Source organism: Corvus cornix, chromosome 1A (genome assembly GCF_000738735.6).
Source record: "Corvus cornix cornix isolate S_Up_H32 chromosome 1A, ASM73873v5, whole genome shotgun sequence".
Lineage (NCBI taxonomy): Eukaryota > Metazoa > Chordata > Aves > Passeriformes > Corvidae > Corvus > Corvus cornix.
The window spans coordinates 35,078,736-35,093,900 of record NC_047057.1 but is presented as its reverse complement, the minus strand read 5'-3'; the positions used below and the strand labels follow the sequence as shown (position 1 = coordinate 35,093,900).

At 39.6% G+C, this 15,165-nt stretch overlaps 2 protein-coding genes across 5 annotated transcripts in view; both read left to right on the top strand.

Moving 5' to 3' along the window:
* PTPRR (protein tyrosine phosphatase receptor type R) overlaps window positions 1-2,293 on the top strand; it is a 141,267-nt gene extending 138,974 nt beyond the window's left edge. For both annotated transcript variants that reach the window (XM_039571162.1, XM_039571160.1), the window contains one exon: window positions 1,080-2,293. In XM_039571162.1, the coding sequence (XP_039427096.1) occupies window positions 1,080-1,173 (94 nt within the window). In that variant the 3' untranslated portion in view covers window positions 1,174-2,293. The remainder of the gene's footprint in view (window positions 1-1,079) is intronic.
* A 687-nt stretch (window positions 2,294-2,980) lies between these two features.
* The window catches only part of PTPRB (protein tyrosine phosphatase receptor type B), a 63,578-nt gene continuing 51,393 nt past the window's right edge, over window positions 2,981-15,165 (top strand). For 2 of the 3 annotated variants that reach the window (XM_039570367.1, XM_039570366.1), the window contains exons 1-3: window positions 2,982-3,087; window positions 4,361-4,750; window positions 13,132-13,367. In XM_039570367.1, the coding sequence (XP_039426301.1) occupies window positions 3,033-3,087; window positions 4,361-4,750; window positions 13,132-13,367 (681 nt within the window). In that variant the 5' untranslated portion in view covers window positions 2,982-3,032. Of the gene's footprint in view, window positions 3,088-4,360; window positions 4,751-13,131; window positions 13,368-15,165 lie in introns of all 3 variants that reach the window. The other variant, XM_039570369.1, reaches the window with a different exon arrangement.

Genomic DNA, 15,165 nt, shown 5'->3' with positions numbered 1-15,165 from the left:
CCAACAGTGCTCTGGATCCAAATACCTCACAAATTTGAATGTTTCAATGAAGATCTAACTGAAGCCAAATGTGGTACATATCTTAATGTCTTCCTCCTCGCTAAGGCCATTTAGTCTTTCATCATCCCAAAGATAACTAGCTGCTCCAGGGCACACTGAGGATGAACCAGGTGCTTTTTTCTAGAAGCAGAGTAGATAGCTTTGAATACCCTGGCAGATGAGATAATAGAAGTGGAATTAAGTAAACTTGAGGCCTTGCTCCATGAGAAGAGAGACTTCAAATACCTCAATATTGACAGAAAGAGGCTCAATTTAATTTCAGAGCTAAATGGTACCACTCCTACCACACCTACCTCCTGTAGGACATCCCCTTCCTACCACACTGCAACCAGCAGTGGAGAGGTGGCACTTGATCCTCATACTTAGACCTGAAAAATTGATTGTTATCAGGTGAATGTATAAAATGTAGGCATTTAATCCAAGCTGGCTGCAACTAGTTCTTTTTATGGTTAGGTTAAACTCTTTTGCATTGTTGGTGGTGAAATGATTCACTGCTGTAAAATTTTGTACGTTGTGGCTGTTCGGACAGGATGCATTGTAGGCTTTAGAAAGAGGACAGGAAGAGCTGTTCTCTGCACAGGCCATCTGTGTGTCACAGAAGGTTGCATTTTTAGTAAAGGACAAAAATGAAAGGCCAGATTCTGTCTACTTCCTTGCTCCATCAGTGGTAATGCTGCATCCATGTATCTGGCCTTCCTTGCCCAAGTGATTGAGCAAAATTCTCTTTGAATATACTGAATTTGAAATGTAGGTTTTAACATTGTAGATACCAGATGTTTTCTTCTCTAATTCTTACCCTGATGGAACTGGGAATTCTTCATATTGGGCATGTGCTGGATGGCATAAGTCATGAAGAAAGTAATTCTGCTGTGACAAAAATTCCCCACTTACTCAAGCAAACTCCAAGTCAAAAATTGAGGAAAGGGCTTGTGTTATCTGGTGGTCATGGGACTGGTGGGAGCTGGAGGGTGTTACAATCTTAAGAAATAGGATTTCAGTCCAGTGTGTTTCCTTTCCAGGGGTGGAATGGTTCAGACCAGCGAGCAGTATGAATTTGTGCACCATGCACTGAGTCTGTATGAAAGCAGACTTTCTGCAGAAGCTGTCCAGTGAAGCCGAGGAGAGTGAAACTGAATGTCAGTCTCTTGAGGTAATTTGTTTCATTACCTACCAGCAGCTTCTTCAAGGAGTTTACTGCAGTGGGAAAGACGGCTTTGAGGCCAACTTCTGAAAGGATTGTGGACGGTTTGGTAAAAGTACAGAGATTGCTGGACCGTTACCATATATGAATGTATTGTGAGCTTCCCAAAAATGATTTATAAAGAAGGTACTGTGCTGAAACTACACATGGATTTTGTGTATGTATCTAAAGATGGTTTAATTCTGTAATGCTGATATCTGCCATATGGAATGTATGTATATGCTACTGCTGCAGTCAGATGGACATTGGGACTTCTACAGAAGAAATGTTTAACAAGTGTATAAAAGCTTTGACGTTTGCAAACTGTCTTGTGAATGGACTGTCAACTGTACTGTAAAGTGCTATTACTGATTATGTGGTGAGCTTGTTTCTTGGCCACATAATATTCTTGCTGCTAAAATTGCAAGTGTTCAACTATGGATTAAAAAAAAAGGAGATAATAAAAAAATTAAAGATCTTGTTTTTGAAACTATTCAAAAGCAGTTAATATTTTATATGGAAATATATGTTCTTCATACTACTAACTATTAAATGTGTATTTACTGTAGGTCTTACAGAGCAGTTGCAGAGCACAATGTCTGTTATTCAGTGTGTATGTATTTACCCTATACTGTTGATTGTCTTAGAACATGCTTCTGCTACAGACCTGAATCCAGTGTATTTGTAAATTGTGTAAGTCATTCTACTTTTAAAAGAAACTTTGTAGCATATATTAAATGGTAAGGATTTTAACTATTTGTCTGTCTTTTATTAATACAGAAATTTTTGCATATGTTGCTCTGTCTCTTTCAGTAAGAGATGGATGCCTTTAGTGATACGGACTCTTCCATGACAGGTTATACAAGAAAGAAAATGCTGCTATGACTGTTTCCTTTATTGTTTAGTGAAAGTTTGTTTTTAAGAGATATGCGAAGTTGGCATTATGACTTACAGCACTGGGAGGTCTGTTTACAGGGTATAATGAGTTTTTAATGCAGTGATGTTGACTTTGCTTCATACTGCTAATAAATTACCCTTACTATAAAATAGTAACTGAAGTCTCTGTTCTTGCATAGAGTAGTTAATGCACACAAACTCTTGTACCCCCATAAACAGGCTCAGCCCAGCACAATTTGGTTAGCCTCCACCATGGCTTCAGACCACTTGGGAACCAATCCAGAGGACACAGGGAATCCCCCACTGACATGGAGCAAGGTGCACTACCTGATGGGAAGGCAAACCCAGCATCACTTGATTCCTCTGGGGGAGTTTCTGTAAGATCTGGTACAGATGCCAGAGTTTTGCCTCCTCCTCTTTCCATTCCTCCTCACCCTCCACTTGGCTTTTAGAACTTGTGGAGTTAGAAATATCAATATTGAGGTTTTTCTTGATTATGTGTAGTTACAAAAAAATACGTGTTTGTTCCCTGGATAATACTTAGTCAGCACCATCCAGATGACCTATAGATTTGTAATAGTTCACAGGCAACAAATTACACAGAAGTATGATCCCCTTTCTTTTAGTCTAAAGAGATTCAATATAATCTCTTTTAATTTCCCAGGTGTTTGAAAACTTCTCTTTTGCTTGTATTTTTCCAAAATAAACAAACTAGTAAACCGAAGAATCATGTAAAAGGACAAAGTGCTGTAAAACCCCCCAAAACAATTGAATAGAAGGAAGTGCTCGTCACTGACTTTTTCCCCCTGTGAAGGCACATTTCCTTCCTAGCCTTCGCTTCACTTATCTGAGGTGGGTTTTTTTAAGAGAAGCATGGGGAGTTGCTAGAGGGAAAATGGATTCTTTATTTCACGTCCTGGTTTCTACCTGTCTTGCCTTGACATTCTCAGGTAAGTGTCTCTCCCCACATCCCCTCTGCTGTATTGTCCTTTCTGCCACTGAGCAGAGCCCTCTGGCACAGCCAGTGACTTACAAAAACCGAGTCAGCTCTTCTCTGGGCTTCATACCAGAGGAATGAGGGGCAGGGCCAACATAGCCCGTTCTGTTTAGATTCCTTTCCAAAGGAAAATAAACTGCCTTCTTCTATGCTGGAGATATATCTCCTTTTTTTAAGAACATCTCCTGATAGACAATCCAGGAGCTGAATTTTTGGGACAAATTTTTCAAAGGAGAGATTCCTATCTTTTATTCATACTTTGTGAAACTTTGAGAGACAGGAGCTTTCTGTAATGCTTAGTTAGAAAATACCCAGGTCTGTAAAAACAGGGGAATGACAACATCAACTGAAGGAAATAAATACACATTTGGTTTAGCACTTTGTAACTAATGGGGCTGGAAATGTGAGTAACTGAGATTAAAAACCAAGAACAACATTAACATGATATGGCAGGGAGGCTGCATTTGAAATAACCGGTTCTGTGTTCTGTAACAAGTACACATTTTGCATTGGTAACTTCGTGGGGTTTTGATGAATGCATTGTAGTTTCCTTCATTTGAGTAGTTGGTGTTGATCTTTAAGCGTGGTGACAGAGAGCTGATCTTATGTGAATTGGAATGGTCACAAAGCTAACAGCTAGATATGTTGGGATTAATCCAGTAGAACATGTACTTCCTATCAGTAAAGAACCTCCATTCCTGTAACACAGGCACTGAGAAACATAGATTTGTGAATATCCTCCTATATGTTTCCCTCAGAAACATTATGAATGTTACTAAAACAACCTGCAGGCAGTAAATTATAATTTTTAAAGTCTGTGTTGTAAAACTGAAACAGAGACTGAGAACTCATGTAGATCTCTGTATGCTTTCAAGCAGGGGAAATGAGGAACTGGTGTTTGAAGTTAATAGTTCTTGGATTTCTTTTATATCCAGTTTAAGTTTTTCTTATTTTTATATTCTATGAAGGTCAACATAACCTTGCTACAATAGTCTGGGGTTTTTCATTTTCATTATTTACATTACCAGCACATGCATCATGTGGGTGTTGTGTTTGGAGGGTTTATTTTAAATTGGTTCAACTTACGGGAAGTTTCATGAAAAGTGCAACACATAGAAAGTGGGAAGAGAGATTTATCTGCTGATGTATTTTAAATCATTGAAAATTTTCTTTTTGTCAAGTTAATGTGTGATCTATTGTATTTTTCTGGAATTTTCCTTTCCCAGAAGGGTTTCTGATTATCCATGTCCAGAAACAGCAGTGTCTTTCAGAAAAGAGAGGAGTCATTATGGAAAAGTGCAATATGACCAGCCTGAACCAGAAGTGGCAGTGGATGGCAGATGACAGGCTCCTCCACGTGAAGTCTGCCCAGTGCCTGAGCATCTCTACGCGCTCTGCTCTGTCGTCTCGCAGCATCATCGTCGATTGCCCCCAGGCAGTCAGGTGGAATTGCCACGAGGATGGGCTCCTGAAGGTGGCCAACAGCTCTCTTTTTCTCACAAAACAAGGTCAGAAGGTAATGGCCAAGCGGAGTAAAAAATACCTTCATACATGGATGCAGCTAAAAACCAGTGAGACGGGAAAACCTATTTATGTAAATCTGTGCTCAAAGCAAGGTGAGTTATTCCTTCAAGAAAATATCCTGGGAGTTTTGGTAACAAAAATGTCTCTGTTATGCTAACCCAAATGTGAAAAATTATTGTATTTTATTCATACAGAAGAATGTTTTTCACAGTTGGAAAGCATTTTGAGAACTACTAAAGAACAGCTAAGATGAATGCTGTCTTTCTCACAACTGGTGGAGTTTTTAAGTCACTTTATATTTTCAGGATGTCTCTCCTTTTGTCTACTCCCAATCTTTGGATCAATGTGTTTATGTGTAAGTTCAGCTCACTATTACTGCGTCATTTCCTTTTTCCATTTCTAAACTCTGGGTACTAATTCCTAGTACTTTTTAAAATGTGGATGCAAAGAAGTTCTCCTCCCCATTCACGTTATCATACAAATCCAGATTCAATCTGTCAAGAGCAAGAACATGTCTGAAAATCAAACACATGCACAATTATTTCTCTGATTAACCTAAATGCATAATTAGAACAGTCATGGCTTACACATTCATTCGTTTACTCAGTGTAATTTTGCTCCTAGATGCCATATACATGAGAACACTCAAAATCCTGAGAATAATGAACTGAATCAAAAGTCTCAGTAATTTATGGAATAGCACCCTGAAATGCAAAGGTCTGTGCACACACCTACAGACACCTACCAGTATATCTGTGTAGTTGTGGGTTTACATGTCCATGGCAAAATGGAGGGTAGAATGGTTTGAAGAGAGGGTTTGAATACTGCTGAATAATGCTTTCTTCAAGTCCTGTTGTTGAGCCTTCCTGGTAATCCTGTTAATACTGTTCTTGTGCACTATTAAGCAGTTCTTCATAGTAAATAAGAACAACCTACAGATATCTTTTTACTGGGGAAGAGTTAATTCTTGTCTTTACAGGGTTAACAAAATGACCCAAAACTTTTACATATAGCCAGATTTTCAGAATGTTTAAACCAAATCCTCATTTTGTCTAAACTCCTAGTTATTGTAAGGCAGGGCACCATTTTTTTCAGCAAATTTGCACTTGCAGAACTCTACTCATAGGACCAGGACTACTCACCTGAGTGGAGGTATGAAAGGATAGCTTCCAGAATCAGGGAATGGAAAAGTGGCCATGATGCCATCCCAGCCCTCCTATATTTTAGAGATTAAAAAGGCAAAATCATTTTAAATCCTGTGGGGTGTATATGGCTCGCATATTCAAAGACACTATGAACCATTCAGATGAGGTACACAGGTAGTGTTTTTTCCTTTAGATAGCTGGATGGAGTGTGGCCTCACAAAGTTAAAGTAACCTTGTATACTTTTCTTAATCATCCTCACAGGAGAAGCAATTTAAGACCAATAAGCACTAAGACAATTGTCATGGGATATTAAAGCACCTTCTCCTCTATTTACTGTGCTCATTTCTTAAATTAACTTACCTTAATTTTCCTGAAATTTTCTCCATAGACAGGCCTGTCAATCCTTTCTAAGAGTGTTACTTACCTTATTTTTCACAGCTCTGGGAAGGTCTGATGACAAATCAACAAAACATTATAATCCTCAATACCTAAGTATTTTAGGAATATAAGAAGCTCATAAAGTGGAAATAGTGCAAAGAGATTAATTTTTCAAATAGTAGTAAGTACTATGAGAACAAAATCTAATGCCCCCAATTCTGGTCATGGCATCCATATGCATGTCAAAATTTTCAATACTGAATGTGTAAAATTAGTCTTCCAAAACATCTATCTGCTTTCAGTATAAGCAGAAGTGGATCAGCCTAGAATAACATATTTGGTCTATATTTAGCTAAGATAGTAAAAATTGAGCAAAATCTTTGGAGCTGAAATGGCTGTAGGTTTTTCTACTCCTGACTAACACCGTATTTTGCTACAACTTATCCTCTGTTTTCACAGTACTCATAAAAATAGTTATATTTTGGCATAGGAGTAGCTCACTGAATTACATTCCAAACATCATCCCAGACAGAGTACAAGCACCAAACCCAGTAACTGCAACTACCTTTTATTCTGGACCTTACTCAAATATCAAGCACGATTTTTCTGAGCTTGGGGAAAGTCTGAGCTTGGATTTGGATTTCAAATCAGCCATCTGAGATGTGTTTGGATTTACATGTTTTGTAACAGTCCTGACCTAAATGATTGTTGGTATAAATCAGGATCAATTTGGGTATGTATCCCATCTCTGCTCACTCAGAGATGATTCTAAATCTAGCAGCAAACAGTCCTTCTCACACAAACTCATGTTTGAATCTGGCCTCCAGCTGAAACAGCTGACATGAAGAACAGTCATAAGGTATGAATATCCCTTGAGAAAGTGACACTTCATTTCCCACCAAATTCTTGAGGACATTCTGGGCAGAGAAAGAAAAAAATCTCAGTAGTGCTGAAGCCTTCTTTTCACCAGCCTGCAGTTGGGTTCAGAGCTTCTCTAAGCTCAGAAACCAGGAGAAGGAACAGGAATGGAAACAGGCAGGAGGAAAAGATGGGGCAGGTAAAGATGTAGAAGGGTGGGATGACTGAAAAGAACAAAGACTGTTGCATGTAAATAACAGTTGTAGAACAAATGTCCACCATGAATGCTGACACACTAACACTGATGTCACTCCTGAGCTGCATAAGCAATTCTTACAAGCTTCTTTTGTTCTAGGTAGGTTAATTTTAATAAAATATCCAATTAAGAACAGATGCATGCTATGTGGTACCTTGAATATTACCAACAAACCTCAAAACCACTGCTGACCAAAAATTATTCACTAAGTAGACAGTAGTTCAAATAAGGAGACACAAGGCCAAGCTGTATGCTGCAGTTACACACTGAGCTCTAGAGACTGCCACACGGGCTGTAGAGCAGTCTGGATACAGAAGGTGACATGAACTGTTTTGTAATATGATGCTCTTCCTTGCATTTCTCTTATACCATACATGGTAAGGACAACCCTAGAGCTGTGGATATCAAGACATTCAAAAAGAGTAGCTGATTTCGTGGAGGATTCACTTACAGTTGTGTGCCAAGCACTGAAGAACCATAATGGGATTTCCAAAGATATAAAACATGTTGGACAAGAAATTGAAATAACAACTATAACATCTTTCTATATCTTGCTTGTTTGCAGCCTAAAATAGACAAAATACTAGATACCAGGTATGAGCTGAAGTCTGATGGGCCACCTGACATTCACACTGTTGCTTCCGCTTTTTCTACCCTTGGTTCTTGTCCAGGATAATTTCTTTCACATGAGCTTCTCTCTTCCCTTTATCCCCCTTCCAGTTTAACTGCTTCATAATCAGAACTTCAGCTAATTAAGTTCACATCCCACTGCTGATGCTTCAGTGGCTGAGATGGATCACAGAAGAGACCAGAGCAGTGCACACTCCAAGCATGCTCTAAACCACTGAAGCAGCAGTAGCAACTGCAGAACATGGAAAGGGAAGCACATGCGTCTTCTTGGGACCCTTGGGAAGGTGGAAAAGCACCAAAGAAAGGTGGCAGAAGCACAGAAAAGGCAGCAACTCTTACCCATTTTTTAAATAATGTAAAGACCTTTAGGCTTTAAGCTTTCCACACCTTTAGTGTTTGTAGATACTGCAATAATCCATCCGTAAGTTCAGTACAGGTTGGAATTTTTAGTGTGTGTAACTTTTACAAGTTCCTTCAGGATAAATTAGAACAGTGATAAAAGATATTTTCAATCCGCCTTTAAGTTGACCCAAAACATTTTTCCTAAAATACATTCACTGAAATTCATTTTAATCTCTCCAAGTTATTTTATAGGGTTTTGTAAGTATAAGAGTTTGCTAACATCTGTGTGAACCCATGAAATATCAAAAATTATTTGAATCTTTCTTTCATGGCTGACCACTTTTGCTGAGCTCCATCTGGACAAAGAGAGGCATCAATGTCAGATCCTTGGACATGGTTACGAGATCTTGTACACAATCCAATAGCATATTGACAGAAGCTCAAAGATAAATGTGAGTTTAGATTTTCTAAAAAGAAATGGAGAAATCTGCAGTGTAGCCTAGGTCTTTGGGCTTTGTAAATTTTCAAAGTCTCAGTGAGCCACAGCACAAAGAATATAGAACAAAACCAGCTCAGCTACTTTCATGGGGAAAAAATGGAACAATAGGCACAGCTTCCCAGAGCAATCAGGAGGATGGGAAGTCCTGCTTTATGATTTCATCTTCTCCTGGAAGTGCCAACAAAGATGCCAATTCCAAACAACTATGCTGGTGTTTTTCATTATTATATTCTCTCTTTTGTGTGGACCTCCATGTAGAAGCTGGAGTGGGTTTGAACTTCTAGGTGTAGGTGTCTGAAGGAAGTGATTATTTTACTTATCTCAGCAAGTGCTTTTTGTCAGTTGAGATGCTTCAGGATATTCCACTTGATCTCTGACTGCCAGCCCAGAAAGACATATGTCTCCCATAAGTGTTATGAGAGCCCTGGGCAGATGCCTGAGATGCCCTAGGGCAGTTCAGATTCCAGTAGGTTTAGGCAACTGAACCAAGACCTAGGTGTCTCCATAGTTACTAAGTTTCTGAGCTCTCTTCCGTAGAGGTGTGATCCATGGAGTTAATGGAATCTAGATGTCCTTCCAGTGACCAAAAATCCACTTCAGGGTGAGCTGGAACTACCCATAGTGTCAGAAATAGGGCTGGTACAGCAATGATGTAATCATCATAGTTATATGGGTGTTCTGCTACCACTGATGCTGAAAGAACCTTTAAGTGGCTACTTCAACATTTCAAAAACAGGGAAGTAAAAGAGCAGCTCAGGATGAGACTGGAGTTTGAGACATTCAATTTCTCTGACATGAGATACAAATGAGATACTAACTTCTACAACATTCAACTAAAGAAGGTAAAAATTTTCAAGCAGAATGGATTTTTTGGAGGTTTTAAAAGTCAACATTGAAGGGGAAAGAAAGGACATTTAGTGGATTTTGTTCTTCTGTCATACTCCTACATACAGAAATCTGAATTAGTTTTTTAGTTACAAATAGTTAGCTAAAAAGATAATTCATCTTGTCCTGCACATAAAGAGATCTTAAAGCAATCCCTTATTGTTTCAAGTCTTGCAGTGAGTTAGATGCAGTCTTACAGAGTATTTTTTAACTTATACACTAGATATCTGATTCAATTATGTTTCACTAGCAGTTCAGCCTTAGTTTTCTGAAACTGTGTTCTAATAGAGTAGGCAGATCCGTACAATGTGAGCTATTTCAGAAAGCTGCACTGTGCCAGCTCAGCTAAGGCTGAAGGCACCACTGTAGGGTTCTCAGTTCTTGACAACTAATCAGCACTTTTGCTAATCATACATGCAAAAGTGTGGAATTCCCTTCCTTGTAAGCAGCCTGCTGCTGTGTGGATGGATGTGGTTTGCAGTACACCCCGTGGATGAAATATGCACTTAGTCAGAACATCATAATTTCTCCTGGGTGTGCTACTGATGATTACAATATTATGTTCACACATTGTATATCATCCAGACACTAGTGATCAACATCAGTGTCAGTGCTGTTGTTCTGTTCCCAAAAACAATTTTATGACTGATTTCCAAAGAGGCTGCTAGAACAATGCTAAACACGTATGAAAAATCCCAGTGTTGAGATTTCTGTGTACTTTACTAATGTCCACAGAGGAGGTGAGTTTTTTTCTGCTTAAAAAAATTGGAACTCAAGTTGTGTAGAAATCTGCTACATAGGCCTTATAATATGCAGTTTTGTTTCTTAAGTGCCTGCTGCTGAGGAAGGGCTATGAGGGTTCTTATGCTAGGATCACAATAGTGGTTTTACTTAAAATATAAACATGGATTCTGACTTTCTTAAAGTGGTGCAGATATGAACCACATTAGTCAGTCCACTGTAGGATATATGGAAGGTACTGGTACATATATCTGAAGTTCCAGTATGGTGTAGTGCTATATACAAGTCACTTCCACCCATAGGTTACAGGTAACAGACTGTAACCGGCATTTTCTGGGAAAGATCCTTTAGCTGGAAACCCAGAATAGCCCAAAGCTTAACAAGAAGAGTTGGGTCATGCAGTGACCAAATGCTTGTTCATGGGACCTCTTTGGGCTGGTGGAACTTTTCTGAGGACCAAGTGTTTTGCTTCCAGGACAGTCGAGCTCTCCCCTCCACTCCTGCACCAAGAATGCCTGTTATCCTGGCTGCTGAGTCCCATAAATGTCACTGGCAGCACCAGCTTCCCTTTTATGGAGGAGCAGCTTTCCTAAAACACAATTGCACTGGAATGCAAACGCCTTCCTGCTGGAATCACTGCTATTTGTCTGTAAATTAAGCCAAGATTTTTTTTTTTTTTTTTAGCATGTTTTCATGTTGAGTGTGTAAATGTATATTTAGGAGCTCAACTGAGTGGCCTCTTCTCCTAAGCAATTGCTGGCTGCTCAGACATACCCTTTTTTGTTGTCCTTCTATCAGTAAGTTCTATTTCCTGCTGAGATATCTGAGAGGCATAGAGCTCTTTCCAAGTCCTTGGGGCTAGGATTTCTAGTTGGTTACTGTAGACTTTCAGAGACCCACAACTAATAGGACATCTCCAAGAAAAATGACTGACATGGAATCTAGACTAAGTCTGGACTTGTGCCAGCTAACGAGTTTGTTGCAGCAGGTGATGACAGCTTGAGCACAAGGTTCCTGTCCTTCTCGTGGGAACTATGAAGGTATGTGACACAGGACCACAGCAGACTCTGCACCTTAGGCTCTCCACATGGGGTTCTGCAAAGGCAGCAGCATGAAGATGATTGTGCAGAGTTGGACCAGACCTGAAGTTTTGATGAAACCCTTTGCACAAGTGTAAGAGAGAATTGGATCTGTAGTATTGTTTTCACTGCCTTGATTTGGAAAGAGATTCGATCAGCTTTTTTTGTAATTTACTGGAGACTTGGAATTTTTTTTATTTCCAGAGAAGCACAATTAGATAAAAGGAAGGAAAACATCTACTCTGGATACCAACCCATTCCAGTAAACCACTACTTTTCAAAACGTTCCAGAACCATGTACCAGGTGAATGCACTGTGCTGTCAAGCACAGGAAACACTTGCATGGAAATGTCTCCTACTAGGGTTTACAATATCACTTTTCTGTGCAAATGAGAGTGCTGCAAATTTATTTACATAAACATGTTAACATACATATTTACGCATACACAAAAAAAATGATAATGTTGATTTCGTAGAAGCTCACCCACTGCTCCTTTGGGTAAGAGGTAATACGCATTGGCCAGCTAAGACATCATAATTGCACACCAAGTAATTGGATTTGAAAGCTTCTGCTGCAATTTAACCCACTCACTACTTTGTTTTTAAAGGATTTGTGAGCTAAAATTGTTATAAATGGCAACCAGCCCAGTGGCTCAGCAGCAAAACAAGGTTCTGTCATGCTGGAGACCCTAGTTCAAGGACAGACAAAGTGTCTTGGGCATTGAGCCAATACACACTAGCTGTGTTACAGCAATGGCAGGGCAGCTTTTTGTGAGAAGGGGCCAGTGAGTAATTCCAATAGTTTAGCTGAAATGTGATGCTACCAGATGTAGAGGCCACCACAGCTTGAACCCTGCCCTCACAGCCACAAAGAAAGGATATTAAATACATACCAATGGGGAGGAAGAGCCATGAAAATGTGGAGGAAAAATGTGTAGTAAAATCTTTCCTGAGCTCTAATTGCAACTTTGGCTTTCTCTGAAGGATACGTGACTAAAAAAGCGAATCCGCTGTCGTATTTACAGGTACTTCAGTTAAGTGATAGGTCATTAGCTGAGCCTTGGGAAGGCAACAGTCAGGGACTAGCATGGGGTCTGCATAAGACCGATTTTAGAGAGCAAGAGAAACGTTCATGTGGGCACATGGAACTTATCTTGAACAAGTATCTTGAGAAAAAAAAATCTTGAAAAAATCATCTTGAAAAATTATACTGAATACAGCCATGTATTAAACTTACACCAAAAAAAGGCGGATGAGAATATGGCCCATGCAGGTAGAAACGAGGGGAAAGGGTTGACAATAAAGCTGATACTGTGTGCCATTGATAGATACAAGCAAGTGAAAAAGTTGCAAGTGAAAACATTTTGCCCTTAATGACGAAGTACAACCTTTCTCTTCACTTCAGAATCACTGATGGACTATATTTAAAATTAATGGTATGAATGTTTAGGGACATTATTTTTTTTCTGGTTGTGTTTTGCAGGCTTTGGTATTGATGCAAAAACATATGTTCACACTGAAAACAAACAAACAAAAAAAGTAGAACTGATAGGTGCACTTAAACTACTTGGAAGTTGTATCAGCCACATTTATTGAATCTAATGAATTGTTTATAAAAATGTAGAGCTGATTTTAATTACTTTCCTTTGTTTGTCTTAGATCTACAAGATGCAGACACTTCTGTGTGGACTACTAGAACTACATCCCCCTCTTCAAATGCTGTTACTTCTAGGCCTGAAAATGTGTTGAAGAGCAGCACAGAGATGTTCATCAGCAAAGTGACTGAACACTTCAGTAAAAATCCCATTGAAAACCTCTATTTCGACTTGAAATCTGCAGTAACAGAGAAAGCCTGGATTCCAACGACTCTTCCATACTCTAGCACTACAGAAGAGGTAAGACAGAAGAATTACTGATTTTTATTAAGCCTGCTCCACTCTGTGGAGCCTGATAGCTATTACAAGTGGATGTTTTGTGGGCTTAAAAAAACAACAAACCAAAACCTAAAAAAAATAGCTACAGGACTAAGCTTTGTTCTTTTTTTGGTGGGATGCTTTGTTTTGATGTTCATGCTGACAATGTCATTTGCTAGAAGCATAGCTGCAGAAAAATTCTGCCTCTTCTGTACAGCCCAATCCTGGTGTGCACATTGCACTGGGAAAAGTTGAAGGGAAATAATCAGGGTATGTGAGAAGCAATGGAAAGCTCCTGGATGTGGCAGGACCCACAGGAGCCTGGGTATCTGGTCGCAGTGACTCTGTTATTGCTTGGTGCATGATGTGGTGGTCTAGCTCTAATGACATGCTAAGAATTACAGTGTGCAATGACCTTATTTACAGATAATTACATACATTGTTTACAGATCAAAGCAAGAGAAATCCAAATGCTTTAACTGGCCTTGAAAGGAATCCTGGCCTTGGCCATGGTCAGCTTATCTACTGGCTGATAGGCAGAGTGGAGACACACAGACACTTGGTCTTTGCTCTGTCCAACCACAAACCACCCTGGCAGAGGAGGGTAATGGGGCTGCCAGTCCCAGCCATAGAAGGAGAAAATGGCAGGCATTCAGTACCTCCAAATCAATTTCCAGTCTTCCTTTACTGCAAGACCCAGTTCAGTAATCTGAGAGCAAATCTGGCATCACCATTGGCAGAGTGTGTATGGGCAGTTAGAGCTAAAGCATGCAGGATATTATTGGTCACTGTATCACTATTACCACATAGTGGTTTAGAACTGAAAATCCCTAAATTCCCTGTGGCTTGTCTTCCAGGAGACCACACTACACTCAGTGTATTGGGACAGGCAGACATGTTTCAGTTACTACCGTTACTATGTATGTTGGAGTAGATAAGACTAAGAAATGTGTTTTATGTTTGGGAAGGCTGTGGACAGAGTGTCAGGGTCCATAAACTTGATGGTTATATACTGCTGTTCTAATGCTGCTGAGGGCAAGGGACTGAGCCAAGGATGGATGCACTGCACCCCGTTCCATAACTGATGCAGTTCTTTTCAAATATGATCTTTCTGGCTTTGTGCAGGCAGGCTGAGCTTATTTCCTCATGCCCTCCGTTCATTTGCATACCTCCTGCACAGAATACTGGTTCCTCCCAAATGGAAATGTCCTATAAAATCAGGTATTACCCAAACTGCACTCCTACTGCATAATCCTACTGCACTCCTGCTACGTAATCCTGCCAGAGCTAGAGAAATGGCACCATTTGAACAGAAGCTACTGCCTCTGGTGTTTCTACACCACTTCACCTCCTGAATTACATCATTTGCACCGAGCAAGCTGCTTACGTCAAAACTTTCGAACCAGAATTCTGTGGATAAGACATCTAAGCATAGCTACGGGAAAAAAAATCAGTAATAGCTTTCTCTTGTAGCCTCCAACTGGCTCTGGACATTTGAATCTAGATATACCAATTTAGACACAAAAATTTAAAATCTTTGGCCTCCATCTCTGTTTCCCAGTCTTTAGCGTGGAGTTAAAACATTTTTTGTCAAACTTCGGGGATGTTTTAAAGGATTAACTAGATTTAATATGATACTTTGAAAACACATAGACTAAGTGCTGAGTATTGTTGTGAGGAAGACAATACCTCTTATGAACTGCATTTGCCCAGGCTGGGGCCTCTTGTTTGCAGAAGTAAAGCCATGTTGTTATTTGGCTGTGCACATACCCATTTTGGG